The 26,057-nt window shown below is 41.3% G+C and overlaps 1 protein-coding gene across 1 annotated transcript in view; it reads left to right on the top strand.

Annotated features, from left to right (window-relative positions):
- The window catches only part of GRIN2B (glutamate ionotropic receptor NMDA type subunit 2B), a 207,938-nt gene that overhangs the window by 115,788 nt on the left and 66,093 nt on the right, over positions 1-26,057 (top strand). The window contains exon 3 of the mRNA XM_088652051.1: positions 6,461-6,575. Coding sequence (XP_088508177.1) covers positions 6,461-6,575 — 115 coding nt within the window. The remainder of the gene's footprint in view (positions 1-6,460; positions 6,576-26,057) is intronic.

Below are 26,057 nucleotides of genomic sequence, written 5' to 3'. Positions count from 1 at the left end.
GCTTTCGAACCGCACAATGTGTACAAAAATGCTCATTTTGGGGGGAAAGCGTGCACATTACTGAAAATGGTCAAAGCTGCATACAAAAAATGTGTATATGAGGGGAAATATGCACTAAACAGCTGGTGAATTTCCATAATGAATTTTTTAAAAATGCAAATTGCTTATAGAAATGTACAGTAGAGAGCTGAATTTAAGATTGGAAAAATGACAAATCGAGAGAAACCCAACATGACAGATTTGTCCATCCTTAATCTCACAGCATCAGCTCACGCATGTAAGGGAAAAGTGACCATAAGCAAGACTCTGAGATCATGTGAGCACAGCATCCAGCAGCCCAGACTCCAAGTAACTGATGGCATTTTTGGACATATTTTGCAAAATATGCCTATGATTTTAGACTATGGTATTTGTCCATGGTTCTTCTTTTCTGTATCTGGCAGTGGGAAAATTCTTGCCACACGAATAGAGCAGGCTTATCAGCTGTCACACACGTGCCTCATGTGTATCTGCCTATTTAACAACCTTAATTACAGTTATTGGTGATACACCCAGGTTTCAGTGATACAAACCAGGTCAACCCTTTCATCCATGATTAAATCATAGAGCATTGATGTTTTATTTAACAGTGTTGTCAGATTAGGGGAGTTATAGGCTCCATCACCCAAATTCTGCAAGCTGAGAGGCAGCCAAGGAGAGGCAATAGTCTTCTACTAACAAATGGTCTTTCTATTGGTTTGTGCTGGCTGCCACCAACAGCATATCTCCCCTTGCCCATAACTACCGGGATGGTGATTCCCCTCCCTCCTTCCATTTCCCAAACATTACATATATGTAAATAAAATTAAAATATAAACATATAAATGGTCATTGGCTATAAAGATAATCACTTAATTCCCATTTCCCAACAAGGATACTGGTAAGACTAAAGCACAAAGGGCCAGGGCACAAAAATTTTATGTGCAAAATCTCAATGCTTTTCAGAGAACTGAAATAGCCACATTTCCCAAGCTGCATAAACAGAATACTTTAATTCTTTAAAAAAGTATTCTTTTTAAAATCTTGCAGTAACATAGAAATATATTAAAGTGCTTTTATTAAAGTGCTGGCAGTACTTTGCAAAATAGTGCAATGACTGACAAATAAAGTACATGATAATTAATAGATGCTAACACCTTAAATGCATGCAGTTCTTAGCAGCTTCAGCGTATATTATGAAGTACATAACAATTTGTAGATCATATATTTTGAAGTGCATACCAATGCATGGAAGCTAACAGTTAAAGCTCACAATTCACTGCAGTTTGATCATATACTTTAAGATACTCTAAAATCACCTCTCATCAGTCCTTGCAGGGAGCCACTCTTTTTTGTCAACAGTAATTGGCTTCAGCCACCTCCTTCGGTCTGGCCTCTCACCCCAGGCTCCCATTAAAGTACCAGTAATCAAATAACCAAGAAACCTAGACTGTGTTGTTGTTGTTGGCAACCGTCTGTCTTAAGAGGTAATGGAGTGTGTCTCCGGGGGTTAAGTCAAACCACTGTGGTAGCAGCTACTAAGTCACCTCCCTGAAGCGCGAGCCTGGATAGTATGTCTGTATGGCCTGAGCTGCCCAGATGACAAGACCCTCTTCCTGGCATTGCTGATGTGGTCCAAAGGAAAGCAGAGCACTATGTTTGGCACCAGCTTGGCTGCAGGAGTTGCCAGAAGGAGGCGTACAAGGCATCATCCTTCCATCTTAGGGACTCCACTCAGGATTTGCGTAGGGTGTTCTTAGCATTTTCTTCTCCTGAAAATATCCCACAAGGCAGGGCATGTTTAGGATCAGAGTTTTCCTTCTGCTAAATGGGCTACCTTCCCAGGTTGATGAGCCCCACCTGCCCTTTACTTCCCTCTACAGCATGTGCAGAAGCTGTCTTCACCGTTGGTCTCACTATTGGTCCCATCTGCTCAATCTGCTGGAGCCTGTCTTTGCATACAGTAGTAGTCCCTAATTCACCAAGGGTTTGAGACCCATCGGCTACCCTCACCTGGTTTAGCCAGCCAGTTGAAATTGTTTCTTGGGTTGTGGCCACTGTCGCATGTTGACAGCTTCTAGGAGCCACAGGTGAGAGCTGAGTGCAGGGTGGGGACCAAAGATGGACAAGTTACTTCAGAAGGAGCATGATAATGTTCTCCACTGGAGTAGTACCCCTAACACCCCATATATTTAATGTACATTTAATACAACTCTATTTGTTGTGTTAGTTATAGAACCCACCTTGGGTAAGATCCAGGGAAGGAGCTGTGCTCCATGTGTGAAAGGCAGATTGGTTTCACATCCACACACCCTAAGCCTGTCGTCATACCATGCATTTGAATCATATTTAAAGCACATCATTTCCCCTAAAGGACCCTGGGAACTGTAGATTACTGCACACAGCTGTAATTTCCAGGATTCTCTGAAAGAAATCACATGCCTGAAATGTATGGTATGTACTTGACCTTAGAGTATGTATGTGAAACCAACCTACCTTTTGCACAGAGCAGCTCCACTCAACACAGCTCCTTCCCTGGAGCTCACCCAGAGAGGGGTCTATTACTAATATAACAAAGAGAATCCTTCCTGTTCCTCACTCCTCCCACAGAAGATGACTGACTTTGGTGTAACCCCATGTGTTGAGCAGCCCACTGCCCATAGCAGCACTTCCTTTTATCCCGAGGTCATGCCCAGATCTGATTCAGGGGTTGAGGAATTCAAGGGTCAGCCTCACCTCCTTTTGCTAGCATTCTGGAGCTGCTAAAAAAATTCTCAATGCACTTAAAGCAGCACAATTCCTCGACAGGGCAGATGCTGCAGGGGGAGGGGAAAAACAAAACAAAACAATCTGGTACCCCTGTTCCGTCGTTGTCAGCTCTACTTCTTCTTAATCTTATTGACTCAGATGATGCTGAGGGGCATTTTATGTTTATACACACACCACACCCTGTAAGCTATTGAAAGCATTATGAGCCAACATCAGTAAGATTTGTTTTGGCAGAAGCTGCATTTTTCACATATGTCTCTACTTTTTCATAAATAATGCTTTATATTTTGCATCTCGTAGTTGGAAATCGATTCATGAAATAAAAAAATATCAACATATATCCATAAGCTCCTCACAGACCAATTCTATGCAAATTTAGTCAGAAATTACTGTCATTGAAGTTAGTGGAATTTACTTCTAAGTAAGCATCTTTTGAGGGACACGGGTGGCGCTGTGGGTCAAACCATAGAGCAGGCACCCCCAAACTGCGGCCCTCCAGATGTTTTGGCCTACAACTCCCATGATCCCTAGCTAACAGGACCAGTGGTTGGGGAAGATGGGAATTGTAGTCCAAAACATCTGGAGGGCCGAAGTTTGGGGATGCCTTACATAGAGCCTAGGGCTTGCCGATCAGAAGGTCGGTGGTTTGAATCCCCACAACGGGGTGAGCTCCCGTTGCTCGGTCCCAGCTCCTGCCCACCTAGCAGTTCGAAAGCACGTCAAAGCGCAAGTAGATAAATAGGTACCGCTCCGGCGGGAAGGTAAACAGCGTTTCCATGCGTTGCTCTGGTTTCGTCAGAAGTGGCTTTGTCATGCTGACCACACGACCCAGAAGCTGTACGCCAGCTCCCTCGGCCAATAACATGAGATGAGCACCACAATCCCAGAGTCGGTCATGACTGGAGCTAATGGTCAGGGGTCCCTTTACCTTTACCTCTAAGCATCTTTAGGATCAGGCTGTCAATCATTCTGAAGATTCGTTGTTCACTGAGGCATTTTACTTTCCTTCATCCTTTCCATTTTGGTTTGCTGTTTCTAACTTCTTCTTTTTAAATCTACATGGGCTTGGATCCAGATTCAGAGTTGTCCTGTGGACAAATAGCCTTCTTTTGTGGATGGAAGGAATTGAGACTCCTGCTGGAGGTGGTTTTTTTTTTTTGTCAATTTCCCTCTGCTGCCCCCAGAACCACTTCCCATGCTATCCCAAAGGTCCCCCGCCTTTTTAGAGGGCACTCAGGGCTTCAAGGGGTCATTAAAAACCTGCAGAAATTGCCTCCCACCGTTTCTCCAGTGGGAGCATCCCATGAGCAGAGTTCCACTCATGGGACTTCTGGATCCAAACCACAATGATGACAATAGTATAGAGATCAGTGACTTAAGGTTATAACAAATCTTCATTTTACAACACATTAAATGTTTGTATTTCTATGGATTCTTTTTGTGTCTCTACTCTTCTTTCTGTTTTGTTCTCAGCTGCTTCAGGCCAGCTATTAGGCATGGGGGTTTTTACACTTCAAATTGTACATCCTGCTGAGAAAGAGATTCCTGGTATTCTTGCCATGCACCCTAATTTTGTTACCTCCTGCTTGTTGTTCTGATATTAGCTAATTTTTCACTTAGCACAGTGGCACTAGCACTGCTGAACATATGTAGAGTATGGTGCTTCTGAGTTCACCGATAGTAACCTGTTTTCAGTACTGGACTTTGAATCATGTTAAGTGACAGCAGAGACATGAGTGCCCAGAGTTTCTTCAGAGTGCATTTCTGTTAATACCGAATGGGATCATGTCTTTGTGGACAATGAACACAGGAGCCCAGGAGCTTCTGGACTTGCAAATATATTGGCTGGCAGGGACATAATCTGAATTAAAAGTGCACATCTCCTTTGCATGGATGCAATGAGGGAGTTCCACAGGAAAGCTAAATGAGAAATGCTGTTGTACTAATGTTATGGGCAAGCGAAGCAAAAAAGTATTTTAACTTCCAGCAAAACATCATACAATATACTGTATAGTAGAATTTATATCAAATGTTGCAACATGAAAAAGAAGAAGATGAAAGTTACATCCATATGTGATGGGACTGTGAACAAGCAAGGACATATTGGCTAAAAAGAAGAAATATGATAGAATTAATAACATGCCAAATTAGAGATGGATCTGTTATTATCTTTATTAAGCTGCAAAATGAATTTAACTTTGCAGCATTGTTAAAAGCTTTTGTACACGATAGCAGCAGCAATAATAAGATATGCCATAAAACAGAGATTAACATCATTTCCTTCTGAGGAGGAATGGGAACATAAAACGTATAATTGTGCAGTGATGTCTGTTGGTGCAATCTTAACCTTGGCTGCTGGTGCAACAGGACCTACACTGTCACATGATGCAATTGATTCTAGGTTGGATTACCCAGTTGGTTAACCAATTATGTTAGAGTAAGTGAAGAAAGAGTAAAAATAGATCTTTGTTGGAGTGAAAACTTGTTTATTGAATTTTGGCAAAATAAAAAAGTACATACTTTTACAAATATTACATGCTTACTTAATTTGTTTTAATAGATAAGTATTGTGGGTGATAAGGGACCCAGGTGGCGCTGTGGTTAAACCACTGAGCCTAGGGCTTGCTGATCAGAAGGTCGGCGGTTCGAATCCCTGTGACAGGGTGAGCTCCCGTTGCTCGGTCCCAGCTCCTGCCAACCTAGCAGTTCGAAAGCACGTCAAAATGCAAGTAGATAAATAGGAACCGCTACAGCGGGAAGGTAAACGGCGTTTCCATGTGCTGCTCTGGTTTGCCAGAAGCGGCTTTGTCATGCTGGCCACATGACCTGGAAGCTATACGCCGGCTCCCTCGGCCAATAATGCGAGATGAGCGTGCAACCCCAGAGTCGGTCACGACTGGACCTAATGGTCAGGGGTCCCTTTACCTTTTTATTGTGGGTGATAGTCAATGCTAGTCCTACTCAGAGTGTAGAATACTTCTGAATGTATAATACTAACTTAGGTTTTATTAATGCCAATGGAACTTCTCTGAGTAGGACTTAGTTGATTGAAACCCAAAGTGCAAAGAACACCACAGGTGCATATAGTGAAAAACTCAATGGGCTGTGTCTTTTCTCTGAGCAATCCCCTCCCTTCCACCTCAACTCATCTCACCTCAACTCAAGGCAAGCAATTAAGCTAAATGGCTTTCTTCCAATTAGCATTTTAATGAATTGTTTTAACATATTATTTAAGTGTTGTTGTTATGCAGAGTAATTGTATACATGTTCACATATTTATACACACATGACTATGTGATAATTTCTTTGCATAATAATATCTATTTTGTTTATTTAGAAAATGAAATAAAATAATGATGACATTTTCAATAGAAATTTAGCTAGGGGAAAAATTCATAATCATATCAGCAAGGCCCAATTCATGAAACAGATGAGATTGTGTGGCCTGCTTTCTTCAGAAGTCTTTGTATATCTATGGATTCCTTTTGTTTCTCTTTCCTTCTGTCTCTTCTTTCTTTCTCCTTTCTGATTTGTTCTCAGCTGCTCCAGGCTAGCCATTAGTGTTCTCAGTGTTTTTTTACACTTCAAATTGTACAACCTGTTGAGAGAGAGATTCCTGGTATTCTTGCCATGCACCTTAATTTTGTTATCTTCTTTTCTCTCTCTTCTCTAGGTACCTGATTAATGTCACGTTTGAAGGGAGGAATTTGTCTTTCAGTGAGGATGGCTACCAGATGCACCCAAAATTGGTTATCATCCTTTTGACCAAGACGAGGACGTGGGACCGGGTAGGCTATGTTTGGTAACTCTCAGGCTAGGACTGGGAGGCAGAGGGGTAGAAATGTTCTTTTAAGGGCTTGAAGAGTTTCAAGAAGTAGAGTTTGCTAGCCATTTCCCATCTCATAGGTTCATTTGAGAAAGCTGTTTACTGAATAACAGATGAGCACGCATGGTTAATATTGTAATGAGATGCTTCTTTAGTTTGCCTGAAACTCCCATAGGCTTTATTTTATAATCTGTAGTTTGTAGCCCTCCTGTACAACAGAACCCACGCAGAGATGGAATCACCTGACGAATCTCCAGTGAATGTTGCCAGTCTAGTGATCACGTGGTGTTATTGTGTTAGTTACCCCTTTGCATTTTGCATGTAAAGTTAACATACCCAATGACAATTATGATGCGCTGGCAAGTAAGGAGGGACTAGATCAGTCTGTACATCTCTGCAGTTGTGGCTCCACCTACGAATGAGCCTGACAATACCGTGGTTGTCATCCTGTGTAATTAGGCTGCAGCCCTATGCACACTCAGCTGGGAGTTAGCTCTGTTGAACACAGTGGGACTCACTTTTGAGAAAATGTGTGTAGAATTACACATTTAATCCCACTGAGGCCAGTGAGGTTCAAGCAGATTAATTTTGAGCACAGTTGCAGCATATGGGAGGAGATACTTTATTTTTATTGATCTGGCTCTATCAAAACATGATGATGGGAGGCTGAGAGATCATTGGCAAGGTGACCACAACAATGTCACAGTAGAAATAAATGTAAATGTTGTATCTTGTCTCTCTTTAGTTTGGAACCTCCTGTATATTAGATATGCTGCATGTTGCACATTTCATTAAAAAAAACTATCTCAGATGCACAGAGTGTTTGCAGAGAGAAAGAAAATGGGAAACTTAAGGCCATGAAATGCATACAGTTTTTTCTCTATATCTATGTACATACTCTCACATACCAATGGGGCATAACGTCATGCATCTAATGAAGCGGGCTTTATCCCATGAAAAGCTTTTGGCACAATTAATCTATTAATCCCTAAAGTGTTACAATCCTCTCTCTCTCTCTGTGTGTGTGCTTGATGTAACAGAGTAACACAGCCATCCCTCTGCAATTTGTCACCACTGATAGATAAGAAGCCAAAGGAAAACATGTAGAGCCGAGAAATGCATCATCAGCACACTGGTGACAGCTCAGGCCACTTCCCCTGGAATTTTCCCTAGTTCTTGTAGCCTCATGTTTATTTTAAAGAGAGTGAATGTCAGAAGGAATAGTGCCCCCACCCTCACTCCATGATACATAATGCAGACAAGTGGATAATGAGTAGTCAGCTATAACGGCTTGCTATGATTTCCCTAGAAGGAGTGAATGGAAGAAAGGACTCAGATGCTATTCTGTCCAGCCCTGGGAACAGCATGCAACCTCTTTGAGCAGAGGTGGGTAACCTGTGGCACTCCTCGTGTTGCTGGACTGCTGCTCCTATCAGCCCTGACCACCGGCCATATTGACTGGTGATAATGGGAATTGGGGTCCAACAACATATGGAAGGCCACAGGTTCTACCCATGCCTTGGCTGATACATCTTGCCTTATCCTTAGAAGCATCTGATCCCTGTTCATCAGTAGGTTAACCTTCATGTTTTCCAGGCTTGTATCAGTTTAATAAATGAACCTTCCGAGATGCTATCTGACTCTCTCTTGCCTTCTGTCAAACATTCTCTATTCTTACTCTGTTCTAAGTATGAATAGATAGAGAGCACCAATCTTTTCTCTTAAAGAGACTTTTTCTTGTGCACTTCATCTAGCTCACTCTGAAATGACTGACATCACTTTGGCAACAGACACTGCAGGTGTTTTTTAGAACTATGTGTGTGAGAGAAGAGCGTTCTACTGCAGCTACATCACTGGAGCGGGAGACTTTTAATGCTCAAGATTTGATTTACACTCACCCTCAGCAAAAGAATGGCAACTTCAGTGAGCTCTCTTTTGCATTTGCTCCTTTTAGAATATAAGCTTAATAAAACTAATCTACTCAGTTTTGATCTGGTAACAGTCTTAATCCACTCACATAATAACCTAGAGAATGATCTGAAGACACATGATGAGGGCCTGCTGCTGATGTTGAACCAGTCTAGCACTTCAAGCTTCCTGGATGAGAGACCACTGGGAAATATACGTGTTCAGCTGTGCAAAGGAAGAGTGGGGTAGATGTGGAATCATATGTAATAATAGCAACTCAGTTCTCTGAGTGCCTGTCCCTATAGCCATGTATCCACAATAGGGAAGTCTTAGCAGGCTTGGGGGAATTCCAAGGTTTGCAGAAATTAAAAAAAAAATTAGGGAAAAAAAAGCAAGGTTAAATGGGCAACACCAAAACAGCCCACTGAAGGCTGAACAGTGGGTATGGTATGCTGACTGATGGAAGGAGATGGGGGACAAAGGAAAACTGGATGGGAGGGGAAAGAAATAGTGTCCTGGAAGAGGGCACGGGTGGCTGGAACCCTGAATAAGAATACTCCAACAAATTGCCTTTGCTCGTATGGAAACGTGACCATTCTCTTCATGCAATTGCTCATGCAGCTCTTCTTTGCTGAATGCAAACATTGAGCATGGACACTCTTACACATACCAAAGCAAGCATTATGCAGAATAAGTTTCTTCAGGGCCGTCTCAAGCATGTTGGGCGCCCTGGCGCCGTGGTGTGGAGATTGCTCCGGCGCCCCCACCCCACCCCGTTTCTTGCCGTGGCTGGTGGGCTTCTGCGCGGCTCCCCCCTGCCGGCCCGGCACCCTGGCACCCTGCGCCACCCAGCCTACTCCTAGAGCCAGCCCTGAGTTTCTTTATGCAGAGTGCCAGCTGTACATACCTCCAGGATAGCAGCATCAATATGTTTTAGGAATCTGTCATTATGCTTTTCTTGCTGAGTATTTCTAACTAGCTAGGAGCACAGTGAGTGATCTCCCTGGACATAGGGGTCTTGGTCAACGTGGTGTCAAAAAACCCAAAAACAAACCCTGCATCAGGGAGTCATGTGATCTCTGTGTACCTTTAATTCAGGTGAAGGTTTCTATTACTTTCAGAGATTCACCTTACCACAATCAAGCACACTGCAAAAATTTAATAAACAAATCAAGATACCTTAAACCTTTCACTTAAATTAATCTTAGACTCTCACAAACTTTAGAAAGCTTTCAGCATTTTAGATCAAATGATGACATCCTTTTCAGCATTTCATAACTAAATTATGATATCCTTTTAGCTCATAAAGTCCAATCTTTATATGTTGTATAATTACAACCTATAACTTTGGTGTATGATAGTATACAAACCCTTTTATGGATTTTGTGCAATGCGAGTCCAGGTCAGCACTGTCACAACGAGACACCTGACAACCACAGTCCTTGCATACAATCTCAATCCACTTTGCAAGGCTGCCCACTCTCTTCAGTAGTTTATTAATAAGTTTGTCCACTGATTTCTACTCTTGCTGCATGAATTGAAGAGCATTACAACTGATTCAGCTTTAGAAGTTTTATGGTTTACCCTTCATGAACATCTTCGATTTCTGTTTGCCTCCATATTTAAAAAACTGGCAGAATCATGCTGAATAATCACTTGTTTCTTAATGCCTCCATTGCAAACATGTGTTGCTTTTCCTTTTTTTCTGGACATATTCAAATTAACTCTTAAAATAAAAGTACGCAGGACTGTCTTGCTTTCTCTGACTACAAAACCCTTTGATCCTCCAGGGGCTTGTAATGTGTGCTATTATTTCTGCTTGCTCTCAGAAAAGGTCGTGCCCGAGTTTATAGGTATCCTCTCCAGAGCCCTGCAGGAATCACAGATACCTGGGAAAACATCAAGACATGGATCGTTCATAGCTGATTGGTGCAATCTTTTTCATCCGCAGTAGTTAGGTTCTGAGAATAAGGCACACAAAGGAAGAATCAAATCCCATGTTCGTAAGATCGCTGTGATGTAACTCTCTGTCAGTAAGGTGGAATGTACCACATGTCACTGCATCCTATTTAACCTAAAAAATAATTGGAAATAATTGGTTGAGTCTTTTCCACTGTGAGTCAAAAAATATTCCTTGTCGATACGCTGCTATGCCAAGCATCAAGGATACAACATCTCAGTAGGGTCCAGAATCTTTTAATAAGTTATGAGATGCATTTTCTATTAGATATGTGCTATTCCCTGTGCTCCCAGCAGAAGCAAGGAAGCATTGGAAACCTCACATTTTTGCTGACCTTCATTATTAGGACAAGTTTCCTTTGTATCTTTCTTGAAGAAAACTACAGTAGTAAATACATCTCATGTCTCCTCCTGTTCTTCCCATGATGCTTCCTTATTAAATGATGAATGGTTTTTCCTGGATGATGCTGTACAAAAGGAAGTATGGAAGACTACAAAAATGAGTCTGGTCATTTATTTCACCACAAGGACTTGATAATATTGTATTAATTTGAACTGGGGATACTTGAAGAATTTGATGTCTGTGAACTCCAATGCAAACTCCTTCGAAACTGATGTGCAAGTCTTTCTGATTTACTTACCCATAGCTAACATGCCACATTAAAGAAAGCATATTGGTGAAGATTAATGTCTGGATTTCCCTGTTACAAATAGTGTGTCCATAAGATGATTGATATCTTTAAATTTTGACTACTCAAACATTGTTAACAATCTTAGGTTTTTTAAAATTTATTTAAAAGAATGGATCTAATAATTGAAATGCAATAGAATCTTAAAAGGTTAGCTTTCCCATGGATTCCCTCAGCTTCTGAATAGGGAAACGTAACTAATTATAAAATTTCTTGGTCAGGTTCCAAACACTTTTACTAATTTTTACTGACCTACTTTTGTTGTTCGGAAGAATAAGTTTATCAAACATCTATTTTACGACAAAGGCAGGTCTTTTACCTCTGTCTCTATTATAGGGATGTCACTAATAGCTTTTTGTGAAAATTGATGCCAGATCCTTTATTTTCAATATTTTCAATATGGTATTTTTAAAATTATTGATATACACTATTGTTGTTGTTTAGTCATTTAGTCGTGTCCGACTCTTCGTGACCCCATGGACCATAGCACGCCAGGCACTCCTGTTTTCCACTGCCTCCCGCAGTTTGGTCAAACTCATGTTGGTAGCTTCAAGCACACTGTCCAACCATCTTGTCCTCTGTTGTTCCCTTCTCCTTGTGCCCTCCATCTTTCCCAGCATCAGGGTCTTTTCCAGGAAGTCTTCTCTTCTCATGAGGTGGCCAAAGTATTGGAGCCTTCTCAGGGGGAGGGGGAAAGATCGCCGGATTGGGGGGAAAATTTTACACCCACAGGCTCGGATGCCACAGACTTCTTGGGGTTTCACTCGTCCCCAGCAAGCAGAGAGCCCCTAGGGAGGGGGGGAGGAGCCTGGGAGGGGGTGGATGTGAGGGACAAGGGATACAGGGAAGTCCCTCCCATCTTAAGTTCCAGCCCATCCCCAAGCGCTGGAGAGAGTAAGGAGAGCTCTGCCTCCAGCGGAGAGTCAGGAAGTGGTGTCCGAGGCTCAGGCAAGGTTGTGGAGCCCATGCCTCAGGTGGGACAGGAAGTTGGACGCACGGGGGGGGAGGCCAATCCCCCCAACTCCCGAATTGCGACGCAAACGTAGGGGGAAGAGGTTGGGTCTGCCAAAGCTTTGGTGCTGGAAGAAAACGCGCCAATCGCCATTCGGAGGTTCTGACACCTCACCTTAAGGATGTACTTTTACTGCTCTGAACACTGTAAATAATCAGCACTTAATAAAAGCCTTAAAAGACCATGCTGGAGTCGTTACTCTAGAGTAGCCATATCAGGCCCTCTGACATTTTGGGATCTAAGATCCACAAGATCCAAAGCTTTTCCCACACTTCCAACAGGATATTCTGTGCCTACTTGATCATATGGTCTTTGACCTGTTCTTCCTGTTGAATTTGAACTATAATTAATGAACTTTTGCCAACACATATTTATTTGTCTCCAGTATAAGATTTTCAGATTCCATCACATCTCTTGTATAGCTAGACCTTGGGTTCTAAACAATTTATTCCTCCCACCTCTTAAATCTTCTCTGCATTTCTATCATCTTATCCACAATTGATTCCAGAGGTGAGGGATTCAGGTTCAATAGTCTTTTATAATGGTCCCAGGTTCTTACTGTATTATCTTTAACCTTCTGTGATCTTACATTAGGATGTCTACATAGTAAATTATGCTGCAGCTTTTGTTCAAAAAATAACATCCCACATACCATAATGACAAACTTAGTTGGTCTCTAAGGTGCTACTGGAAGGAATTTTTTTATTTTGTTTCGATCCCATCATACGGATACACCATTCAATATATCAACCAACTAAGGGCACTTGCAGCATATATTAAATTTAAATATAGCACTTGAAGCCCTCCCCCCCCACCATTGTATACCATTGCCTTTAAACTTGGCTTTTTATTATTCCATATAAACATCATTGTCATTTATTGCCATTTATTTATTACTTAGTTATTTCTGCAGATTTTTGCATTTATAGGTGTTGAAATAAAAACTAAAATTTTTGATATTTGCAAGAGGAATCCTATATGAAAATGAAAAATGTGAGCTTTTGCCATTCTAGCAACAAATATAATTATTCTTTACATAAGTGTTTGTAATTGTTGTGATAAAGGTCCTGTATCTCACCTGATAATCTAATACTCAAGTATCTTACTGATTTGGTTGTCCAATAGTAGATAGATATGCTTTTCATGTATTTGCTTTTTATGATCACTAGATATATTTAAGCCTTTTATTTCTGCTTAGTCTATGTTCAATCTGTATCCTGCCACTTTCCCGTATATTCAAATTTGAGTCTGTATTCCTTCAGCAAAACAGTGGGTTCTGTTAGTGCAAGTACTATATCATCTGCATATAATTTAATTTCCCCCCTCTTTCTCCTTCATTTTAGCCCCAGGAATGTACTATGTTAAATCTCAATTATGTTGCCAGAGGCTCAGTGGCTAACATGAAAAGAAGAGGAGAAAGCAGGCAGCCTTGCATAGTACCTTTGGATAACCTGAGCTTTTTTATTATTCTTTCTTTCTTTCTTTTTGACAGTGACCCATTTATACAGATCCTTTAATGAAGTGTGCACAGTCCCCAGCATTCAAGATTTAGGCTGCAAGCCACAAAACAGTGTAGATGCCACACTAAGGATTGCAAAAGTGCACTGTCCATGCTTAAGATGGAAAAGGGAACAGGGATCGCGCACGTTTAATAGTGATGTTTGTAGCAGGTGTGGTTTGCACCTGTGGAAATTCACTTTTCCACACAACTATTAAAGGTGCACAAGCCCTGCCTACTTTTTCATTGCATGGCCTAATTTTACTTCTATTAGCTGTCACTGAGGATTGTGCCAAAACAGCAATTTGGAACCTTTTGCCGAAAGGCAAGATAGAAAATTTTACAATAAGAATGAATGAATGAATGAAAAAAAATAGCAAACAGCACGTGCTCTATCGCCAGGTGACGCTGATCCTATGTCATTCTCAGCTAGACTTAGCACAGGAATATTTTGTATGGCTTTTAGAGCAACCCTGCAATAAACTAAGTATCGTGTTCTCAGTGGCTTTTGTTTGGGCTGAGTTCTATCCAAAATATCATTGTCAAGAGGTTTCAAATAAAAAGGTTTTGCAGGTGGGGAGTAGCTCTTCATTTTCTCAAAGGGCCTCATTTCTCTTGAAAGCCAGAGTGCAGTCTTCACCAGCTAGGTGCCCTACAGATGACCAGGGGTGATGGGAATTGTAGTCAGGTTGTCAAAGATTGCTATAGTGAGTCATGTCTCCCAAATTCAGTGGACGTACAGAGGCTGCACTGACCAACACAGCTTTTGTGACTCATTACCATCAATGCGGTCCCAAAGCTTTCCACAGTTTATACTCTGTAAGAATATTTTTTTCCTGACTGAGATTCATTTTTCTGCTGGTATAACACAATGGCCCCAGGAGTGTCCTGGGAAAACCCATTGCAGAATTCACCCCAGACATAAGCTGCAGTCAGTTAATTCCATTTTTGTGACATTTCCCTAACTGCTAATTTTCACATTATTTTTGAGCTCTCACACAACGTAAAAACCACTTCCAGAAATACAGCAGAATATAGCATCAGTTTAGCACTCATTATTTGTTTCCAGAAAAGGGGGGGGGGAACTGTTTTCAAATTACATGGAAATGACTTGCAAGCATCATCTGAGGCCCTTGTTCATGTGCCTTGCCTGTGAGAGGTCCGGAGGGCAGCAACACACAAAAAAAAACAGCTTTTTCTGAAGTGGCCTCCCACCTGTGGAATTCTCTCCCCAAGGAGGCCCGCCTGGCACCTTTGTTATATATCTTTAGGTGCCAAACAAAAACATTTCTCTTGTCCCAGGCCTTTGGCTAATTAAGCAGTCTATGGCCTTATAAAGTGTGGGTTGGGTTGGAAGATTATTACTTTTGTTTGTATATTTTTTGTGTTTTTATGTTGGAAACCGCCCTGTGATCCTCAGAGGAAGGGTGATATAGAAATTTAAAAGATAATAAAACAATACACAAATAATAATTAGTGCTAAGATTGCACAATATTCCACTATATTGATGGAAATGGCATTTATATAGCACGAAGTCTCGTATATAATGCCAATATTAACAGTTAGAGAAACATCAGGAAAACAGAACAAACTGTTGTGTGAATGCAGCCTTAGATTCACTGTGTTAGGCAAGTATCATTCTCTCAGCCCAACTCTTGCCCCATGCCCAACGTATAGCACTGGGGCAATGATACTGTTTTTCTTTATAGTGCTTTGGCATGGATCGTTGCAATAACATACATGATGTGCTTAAGCACTTGAGATGTATTTATTACTGTTTCAAGATACACAGATAATGCAAGCACCTTCTCTCTAAGATGTTGTGACATTTTTACATATGTAGCGGTATTTTAAATTCATTTTGCTGCATCGATTGTATCAGGGAAGTGGAAAAGGACCTGCCTCTCTCTGGGGCCCCCAGGTGCTGCACTTGACATGCATTTCTCTCACCTTCAGCTTTATTGTAAATCAGTGAAGCCAATAAACACCACATTTTTAACCACAAATGAACAAAATGAAGCATCATCAAGGCATTGTTGAATGAGCCCACCACTGCTTTTTAATACGTTTTGCTGGGTACATTAGCAAATAGTAGCAGGAAGAAACAAGGGAACATTCATTGCCCTAACATTTTCAAGCTTGCAGAAAATCAGGAGGAAGAAAATCTAACAATAAGAGCAGGCCTAGCTTGTGCTTAAGGAAACTTGCAGAGAATAAAACTGCTCTCAGAGCCTGAGGATGTGTTTTCATCTGTTCTGTTCCATTTGCTTGAGACTGTGTCTCATTTTGACGTTGCTTCTTGGCCTGAGAGTCCTCGGCTTTTTTTCGTTTGCTTACTTGCTGTGTTTCACTAACAGGAGATGATTGTTTTCTCCTTTGGACTTTTGGAAGGGTGCATGCCTTATTTTACTTGCATATTCAGTGTGCCCTGAAATTTTTATTTCTATTTTGTTCTTTTAGTGCTGGAGGTTTGCTTTCATTGAAACGTTAAACCGGCAAAATATACTATGAATACATCTTCTGTTGTAAGTTTCACTCAGCCTGCCAAGAGCCGATTCCCCCACCCCAGATATTGGTTTGGTTAGCCCATAATCTTGTTGGTGACCTGTTGTTGTCTTCCCCCCTCACCTTTTTACTGCCATCGCAAACCAAATGTGTTACCTGCCATCATCCACATATTTATTTGCAGTAGGCTGAAAAACATGGTTTGTTTTTGTATTAGTGTAGCATTTCCCTCTCTCCTCCCCACCTATTGGGGCATCTTTTGGATGTAGAAAGTTGTCTCACTACTTATATATCCGACTGATTACTGTGCTCTGTTGGAAGGGGCTTCCTGCAGGTAACCCTTCAGGAGGTCTGTTGTGTTGCAGGTAGGGCCTTACATGTGGTGGCATCTATCCTTTGAAACTCCTTCTCATTACATACCCCCTCTGTTATATTTTTGGCACTTATTGGAGATTACCCTTTTCCATCAAGCCTTTTAAGTGGGCATTTTAATCCGTATTACACTTGAAATGGCATGTTTTCCTTGTCAAGGTTTTTTATTGTTAAACCACTCTGGAACTTATGGAAAGCAATTTATAAATGATAGAAACAAATAATTTCTCATCATTTTAAGGACTGCACTTCGTCTACGGTACTGTGCTTCTGTTCTGTGTAATTCTTTGGATTTTTGTGGTATTTGCTACACTGCCTGATTGGCAGTGGTGGTTGTTACTATATTTACACTGTGCTCAAGTTACACTCACATTTTGTGAACTCCTCTGTGTGTTTGATGTCATTGATTATGAATGTAATGTATCTGTGCTGTTTGTTGTCCCCATGCCCAGATCGTATTTTCCCTGAGTCTGAAGGATTTCCAATCTGCCATCAGTAATGTTAGACACTAGTGTTCACGCTTGCATTGCCTCATAGTTTTGCTTGGATTTCAGTTTTCTGATTATATTCTAGAGCTGTGCCATCTTTCACAGAGTCAGGCTTTTTACAGGGTTTTAAATTTTAATACTCATGAATTTACTGTGCTCCGTAACATCTTCCGTTCTTATGCACCAAGGTATAGTTTAGTGATAGCCATATTCTTTTCAGCTTCACCTGTGCAACAGTTTATGATGGACATATTTCATATCCACTATAGATGATGACAATGTATCTTTTTATTATACTGTTTGTTAAGAAGGATCCGAGATGCTTCACACAAAAAATTAAATACAGGTATTCTTTCAGCATTGCTTACTCCTGACGTTGAGGAGTAAATCAGTGCTGCAAAATACAGCCCTGCACAGTAATTTGGAATAAAAAGTGAGGGATACTACGGTACCCAACAGCCACAAACAAAGAAGGAATTTCAAGTCAACAGCACATAATTAACTGAATTGCAGTTTTGCTTGCAACCCTGAATTATCATCACCAGCTTTAGGAACAACTACCAGAAGATTCTAAATGACAATATGTGGCCAGCTTCTTTGCTTTGCACTACTTCTATGCAACATCATTTGAGTAAGATTATTTTTTAAGTTCAATATAGGCATGTTGGCTCAGGAGTTGTTGGGTCATATGGCTCAGCACCTGCTCAGTCCTGCACTGAGGAGCCTGGCTGGATTTTAGCTACTGGATCAAAATTTGCTTAGCTTATGTGAGCTCTTTCCATGTCAGAGTTGTCTAGACACAACAGAATAGTTCCTGGTTTTCTGCCAGGAATGAAGTACATCAAGGCACAGTTAATCTATACATGCCCCAAGACTCATCCCTGGTTACCTCAATACTCCAGTGGGTGCCCTCATTTCCTCTGGACACTATCCAAGCTGCTATTTTTCACCCATGAAGTCTTCAGTGATTTGGGCCCTGCATAGTACCTTAGCGACAGCCTGTTCCTCATGTTCTGTTACCATTAATTATGTTACCATTATGACAGCCAAGATCACTCTCTTCACATTTCCATCTCTGCCCCCAGGGCCAAACTGGATGTGATGTTAATTGTGTGAATGCCATTAATGTGAACATCTTTAATAAATACAACAACTGTGACAAAGCTTCAGGATTGTGGAGTAGGAGTTTAACTACAGGCCTAGTAAAAATCACCTATTTGAATCTGCTGTTTGTATTTTAGGAGATGTTCCCACCAGGGGCGGAAGAAAGGGGTGCAGTGGGGGTAGACCACCCTAGGTGTCTTCACTGAGGGGGGTGACATTTGGTGCAGCGCCCGCTTGTGACTCCCAAACCTAGACTGAGCCGTCGGGGGAAGGGAGGAGCTGTGCCGCTTTGCCAGTGGCATTCCCCCTCCCCCCTTCGGTGTGACAGCTTGGGGGAGGCTTGGGAGTTGCGGGCAGGCAATCCCGCACCTGGGAGGGCACCCTCTGCACCCCTCACCCCTCGGGAGCCTGCCCACCCTGGGCAGCGCGTGCAGATGCTCCGCCGCTGGTTCCCACTGGTGTCAATGAGGCTTCGCTTGAAATGCAAATAGCATCTTAGAAAGGGTGGGTGTTTTTCTGGTTGTTGTCTGGACCATGGCAGGGAAAGAATGAGTTAAACTCTCCACCCTACAATCTCAAGGCTTTGAAGTGGCTGATATTTACATAATAAAAAGCATGCATGTTAGACATGCATTTTATGTCACATCTAGTTTGGCCTGCAATCTGCACCATGAAGATGCTTAGAGACAGGCTTTCTCAAATGCTTCTGTTTCCCACATTAGTGCCAAGGCACTATGCAGGGTTGAGAACCCTGTGTTTTGCCTCATAAAATATAGTTCTGCCCACAAGGTGCTGGGGATGTATGTTTATATCTCTGAGTTAACATCCACCCCACCTTACCTTCAGCCTGGATTTCATTTTTAGTGTTTGCAGCTTTGATACAGGGATTCACCCACTGCTTTGTTATGGGAGAGGATGTGGAGGAGAAACATACTGTAGAGGAAGAAAGATTAAAAGCATACAAAAGATAATAGTAAAACCTGCATTATTATAAATCCCAAATTAAATAAAAAATCACCTGTCTGAGATATCTGTTCCCCACACCCCTGTTTTAGGCACTATGAAGGATTATGTATTCTAATGAATTCCCACATCTATTAGGCAGCTGAGGTTATTCTCAGAGGTTTACACTATTACTGAAAACAGCTTTTAGCATGTGTATAAATGATGTGGTTTTCCAAAACAAAGAATAGGTCTTTAAAGTAATCTACAAATATTTGATGGGAAACGTGCAGGAAAACAGGTTTATTTGGGATGATCCATGATAAATCTTTCCAAGATTCAAAGTCTTTGATTTGTGGGTTGGATGAAACAATACAGAAAATGCAGACTGAATATACTAACATCTTCTATAGTGGTGATATCTCTTCAGTTGTAGATGGTTGTCCATTGGGACTGGAAGGATAGAAGGTGGGGAAATACCCCATTTGCCCTAATCAACCAACCTCCCCTGATGGTTACCAAAATCTCACCCCTGTGCTTGCTATACCATATCCCACAGTCTACAAGTTGATAAGGCCCACATTCTAGATGGTGTTCACTTGACCCCCCCAAACCCTGAAGGCTCTTTTTCTAATTCAGAGTAAGTACACTTCTCCTTCTATAAGGAGAACATTAGATTCTGTTCAGAATGATAACCCTAGCTCACTTATTCTAAACTAGGCTTTTTCAGGGGTTATGGCCTGCAGTTTTAGAATTTTTTTTAATGAATGAAAATTGGTGTTAGAGGACCAAGGGCACGTGTTCTGTATGTGGGAGACGATCTAAGTCCCCAATTTTGATGAGACATACGGTATATCTCCTTAGTTTCCCGCTTTCACTGCATTTACAGTGAGTGTTCTGTTCTCCCATGACTTGCAACAGATGTTTAAATGCAAAAGTGTTCATTTTTGATCTGTACATCTTAGTGGAGTTTAGGCCAGCAGAGATTTTATTCTGATAGTGTAACAATCCTCCTTGAACATTTTAGTTCTCATAGTAAGTCACTTCTTCTGTCCTTCTCTGATGCCTGTTTTGAAAAGCCCCTCTTCTCTTTTCAGTTAAATATGAGGCAGCATACAATACATTAGGAGCACATTTATAGCACCCACCCCAAGAATTTTGGGAACTGTTGTTGTTGAGGGTGCATAGCTGCCAAGTTATCCCTTTTTTACAGGGATTTTCCCTTATGCTGAATAGGCTTCCTCGCGAGAAAAGTGAAAACTTGGCAGCTATGTGAGGGTGCTGGGAACTGCAGCTCCAAGAGGGGGTAAACTACAGTTCCTATGGTGTGAGTGTGCTTTAAATGAATGGTGTGTATGCAGCCAGAGTGTTGGTGTATGACCTTTTTTTATTTATTTTGGTAAGGTGGCTTGCAGATGGAGCTTGCAAAATGTTTAAATTCATTGTGCCCATAAAACATATCACTTTAATATTCAGTACCTCTCTGGGGCATATAGCTGTCCCCAAATGCTTGCTATCCATGCTCCACTTATATTGATGGAATTTTCCAGTGAAGCCCCCGCCCCACAACAGAAAATAAAAATCAGAAGAAAGCAACTCATTGAAATACATTCTTAGAACACAGCTGACTTGGTCAACATCTGGATTTCGAACAAAGTATTTAAAATAACTTGAAGCATTTGAAATTGCTGCATGGTCACAAACTACTTCACGATAATTGCAGGCACACAACAATACAATTTAATTTCCAATAGGGTGCATCTTACAGATTCTCCCACTAAATGTTCCATAGAGGTAAATAACTAGATTCTAGGGCAGATATGCAAAATTTGTGTAAAAGAAAAATGCTTTTATTTATATCAGGAGAAAAAAGTGAAAGTATAGTAGTTTTAGATGGTTGCTTTGGAAATTTGCAGTGCAGTGGCAGGCTACACACCAGTTTATGGACATTCTTCTATAAATCTCTCGCTTGCCATGCTGTCCCCATTCATTTTTCTTCCTGTTTTGTCTAGTACTGCTTGCAGCCTCATATGCAGTTTCTTCACATGGGTGGGCCAGGTAGAAGAAGCCTTTCTCCAGTATGGATTTGGTCCTGTCAGTTGCTGACCTGTAATCACTGTAGCTTTAAACAAATGATTTGGATTAAAGGTAGCAAATAATATGGGTTATAGGTTAATGGGAAAGAGCAGATTAGAAAGTTGTTGGAGTTACTCTTGTAGAAAGTGCTTATGCCCCAAGAGCAGATCTAAAAATAATGAATAAGCTTTTTCTCTGCATTAGTTTTTAAGTTTTAATACAGTGCTTTACCATTTTCATCCTGTGAAGTAGAGAGCCATTTCTAGGTGCCTTGCTTTGTTTTGTATGCCAGCTTGAGAAAATACAGTTGAAGGTTCAGGCATCCACATTAAGAGTATATACCTAAACTCTGTAATACCTATTCTGTAATCAGATGCATCTGCTTCTTTGCAATATTCTGAGGTTCTTGTAAATGGACATTGAAGTGAGATTAGTTTGGTTTGCAGTTTGAAATCACTGGACATGTATTATATTTGAATTGGAACACAACTATCAGTCAGTGTCAGACTAAGCACTTATCTGAATTTGGAAATTATGTTTAGATTTAAAAATATGAACACAAATGTTTATTAAATGTGGGAGGAATGCATACAAAATGTATATTTTTAGGAGGAAATGCACTGAAAAGCACACAAAACTTGTATTGGGGTGCTTATAAAGTGAGTACTATTTAAGAGAACAATTTTGTGTATGTTTTTATTTTAAAAATACGCAAGAATCAGGATGGAATGGTCCTAGGATTGAGCACAAGCCAAACTAACACAGAACAGAAATAGGTTGATCTGCTATCCCTACTTTACAGTTCCACACTGTTACCTGAATTAAGAGATTTTTTTTAAAAAAAAGTTTTTTTTTTTTTGGCCTGGCTTTCCAACAGTACTTGCCCAAGGTACCAGTGGTTTCCAAAAAAAAGTTAAGAGTAATAATACTTTGAACTGATCAAAATTTAGTTATTGGAAACAGGCATAAAGGGAAGTGCAAATTCTAAGTATGTGCAAATGTAACAGTGCACAGAATTGTGACCTTTGACTTTTGAGGTCCCTCAGAAGCCAAGCATCAGTTCATATGGAAAGGTGCACTTGGGGTTGGGGGTTGTAATTAAAACGTGTATACCAAAAATGTGTGGCAAAAATTGTTTCCAAGGAAATTCACTAGGGAGGACCTATCATACTACCATGTTCACAGTGTCTGATTAATATTAGCACATTATGATATAGTGACAAGTAGATCACCTTCTCTCTAGAGCTTTGCAAAGCACTATCTAAAAATGGCTTTTCGTATGTGCCGACTGTTAGTCATATAAGATCAAGCAATTAAACATGAAATAGTGGAATGTTTCGGTTCAAAATATCCTGTGGTAGTTCACACCCACACACACCCTGCCCCTATGAGAAGTTTGGGCTTCCACTTTAAAGGATGAAAATATTAATGCACCGTAAGAAAATGTGAATGAGGAGAATTCTTTTACAAGCTCATTAATTATTTTCAAGCTATTATGACAGGGACCAGCCATGTGATTTTTTCTTTTTAAGACAGGAATGGTAGCAAACCACTTCAATTGTCCTTTGTTCACTGAATAGAATTATCTGTGGCCTCAACTGAATCTGCCCATGTTAGGGCGATGCAGGGGCATACAATGTTGACTTTCCATTTGGCACTTGCTCTTTGCGTAGAAACCTCGCCGCATTGGAAAAGCTGTCAGCTTTGCAACATCATATACATGCACTGTAGTCCTCTGACAGCATATGGGATGATGATGATAAGAGGATGCAGATTTCAGTGCTTTTAATACCCAGATAGTCCCATTTATAAACTTCTTTATGCTCTCAAGACCTCAGAGAGACAGGAGCAGGTGGCTGAAATGAACCCCGTGCATTCATGTGGCTAGACCAACATCCTTTAAAGAAAGCAAGTGGGAACTTGCAATAAATTTGGGGTGGGGTGGGTGGGAGGAGGAAGTGAGGACATTTTTTTTATTCCTTTGCTCTCTCATGCAGTCAGTCAGTTGTTTTATGGGGGATTGGGCTCAGAAAATGCTTGCATGGACCCTATTACCCCTTCCATAATGTAGACAGAAATGTGTATCCATTTGATAACAATGTAAAGTAGTTGTTTTTCTGAATCTAAAGCAATTTGGTTGAGAGTGTTAGTCTCATTTGCAGAAATGATGATAGTTGACTGATACCTTGATTAGAAAGAGATTGTTTATTTTTGGAACGTTGTATTTTAGGAACCTCCTGCAAAGTAAAATCACAGAAATTTAAAGATCCTGTCCTAATTTTAAGGGTCTTGGTCCAGAGAGTCATGGGGATCAAGACATATTAACCATGTCTGGAAGCCATTATAAATATATACATATTAAAATGCCAGAAGTGAGGGGAGTTTTACTGAGGGAGGGCTCGGAAAGCAAACATGGAAACTAGGCCAGCAGATATCCTTTTGTATGGGCGTAGTGGAACACAATACCAAAGTTTTTAGCATGGGGCAAAAAAATTTCTGTTAGGGCACACCTTAATTCTGCTGGGAGGCCGTTCCAGAGTGCGGATGCACCACAGATAAGGCTCTCTTTGCTGTGGCCGGATGGACAACTGCACTCTGTGGCACATCCAGAAGGGCCTCTGTTGGTGATAAAAGTAAATGCAGTTCTGATAGGTCATTTTTAAAAAAGAGAATACATAGGACTATGCAAAACTTAAAAATCTGTGAGGTCAGATTTTTAAGCATTCAAAAGGTCTGGTTATTAATAACAATAACCTAGAGCAGACATTGGGATGAGGACTTGCCCTGTGTCCTCGTGTAAGCTATTGAAAGGGTCTGGGTTACCCATTTCCCAGTTCAGTTTTCCATCCTATACTTTCCCTGTTCTCTTCTCACTGGCTGTGAACTGTGCTCCCTTTCTAAGAGCAACCCAGCTGGGACTGAGGTAGAATTGCAAATCTGCCTGCCGTGCACTTTCCTAAATGCCTTTTTAAACAATCTCAATAATTGATGAGCACCCAGGCCCTTCTCCGCGCGAAAGAACACGGGCGGTATTCAGAACACAGAAATGCCATTTGGCCCATCAGAGCTCATCCCAGATACAACGCCATTTCCCCAGGATACCATTTAATTGTTCTTTCCATGAAACTCAGTGGCTTTATGCTTGTCTCAACGGTCTCAGTTGCTTCGACTTCCTTGATGCAACGCTCCTTGCACGTGTTCTCTTTGTTAACTCCAGTCAGCAAAACTGAAGTTCTCTCTGGCTGTGTTTATGCTCCTCCCTTTTCCTGCAAGAAATAAGGCATTATTGTTCACCACTGGCAATCCTGTCTGAAAGGTTCATCTTCGTAGTAGAGTTCTTGGGATCAGGTACACACTTGCCCAACATATCTGATCCTTTGCAAGCCATGCATTGCTAAACTTTTTAGAACAGCCTTGTCTACTTGCTCATCTGCATTCCAGACGGGCAGTTACAAGACCAGTTCAGGGAGCATTGTACACACCACCCTGGGAGTAATGTAAATATGGGGCGGTGGGTCATGCCATATTCTTCCTGTTTGGGGGTCTGGAAAAGGCTTTTTCATCTTGTCAGCTTAATACTATAGCACAGGATAAGGTACATAAGATCTCACACAGACATTCCCCACACTCTCACCCCAAACCATTCTCATCAGCCATCACTTCATATAACTATCACCCATTGTTGTGAAGTTAATATTTAACCAAGGACTGGGTCAGACAGAGTTACAGAGTTGTGCAGAGTCTGCATACATATAAGCAAAGGGATGCAGCATCAGACACTTACAGTAGGTTATATCCACATTCACGGCTTGAAACTCAGCGAGGTCACCCCCCCCCCACTGTGTCGCAGGATGCATTTGCACGGTGTTGTTCGCATAGAATTGTAAAGTTGGAAGGGACTCCAAGAGTCATCTAGTCCAACTCCTTGCCCTGCCACGAATCTCAGCTAAAACATCCCTGACAGATGGCCATCCAATCTCTGCTTAAACACCTCCAATGTCCCAAGGGAGTCAGTTCTGCTCTTGAATAGCTCTTACCAACAGAAAGTTCTTCCTGATGTTGAGTTAGAATCTCATTTCTTGTAACTTAAAGCCATTGGTTTGGGTCCTACCCCCCAGAGCAGGAAAAAACAAGCTTGCTCCATCTTCTATGAGACAGCACTTTACATATTTGAAGATGGCTATAATATCTCCTCTCAGTATCTTCTTTTCCTGGCTAAACATACCATACCCCCTCAACTGTTCCTCATAAGGCTTGGTTTCCAGACCCTTTATCATCTTGGTTGCCTTCCTTTGCACACATTCTAGCTTGTCAATACCCTTTGTAAATTGTCCATTCTTAAGGAAATCAGCCCTGAGTGCTCCCTGGAAGAATAGATCCTGAAGCTGAGGTTCCAATACTTTGGCCACGTCATGAAAAGAGAAAACTCATTGGAAAAGACCCTGATTTTGGGAAAGATTGAGGGCACTAGGAGAAGGGGATGACAGAGGACGAGATGGCTGGACAGTGTTCTTGAAGCCTTGAGTTTGACCAAACATGAGTTTGACCAAACTGTGGGAGGCAGTGGAAGACAGGAATGCCTGGCGTGCTCTGGTCCATGGGATCATGAAGAGTCGGACACGACTAAATGACTGAACAACAACAACAGAACTGGACACAGGACTCCAGGTGGGGTCTGACCAAGGGAGAATAGAGTGGGACTATTATTTTCCTTGATCTGGACACTATACTTCTGTTGATGAAGCCTAGAATAGCATTATGTTTTTTTTTGGGGGGGGGAGGTTGTTTGTTTTTTGGTGCTGCTGCATCACACTGTTGATTCATGTTAAACTTGTGGTCTACGAAAACCCCCAGATCCTTTTCACATGTACTACTGGCAGGCCTTCATCT

Source organism: Zootoca vivipara, chromosome 9 (genome assembly GCF_965207765.1).
Source record: "Zootoca vivipara chromosome 9, rZooViv2.hap1.1, whole genome shotgun sequence".
Classification (NCBI taxonomy): domain Eukaryota; kingdom Metazoa; phylum Chordata; class Lepidosauria; order Squamata; family Lacertidae; genus Zootoca; species Zootoca vivipara.
The sequence above is the reverse complement of the archived record's forward strand: the minus strand, read 5'-3'. Positions and strand labels throughout refer to the sequence as shown.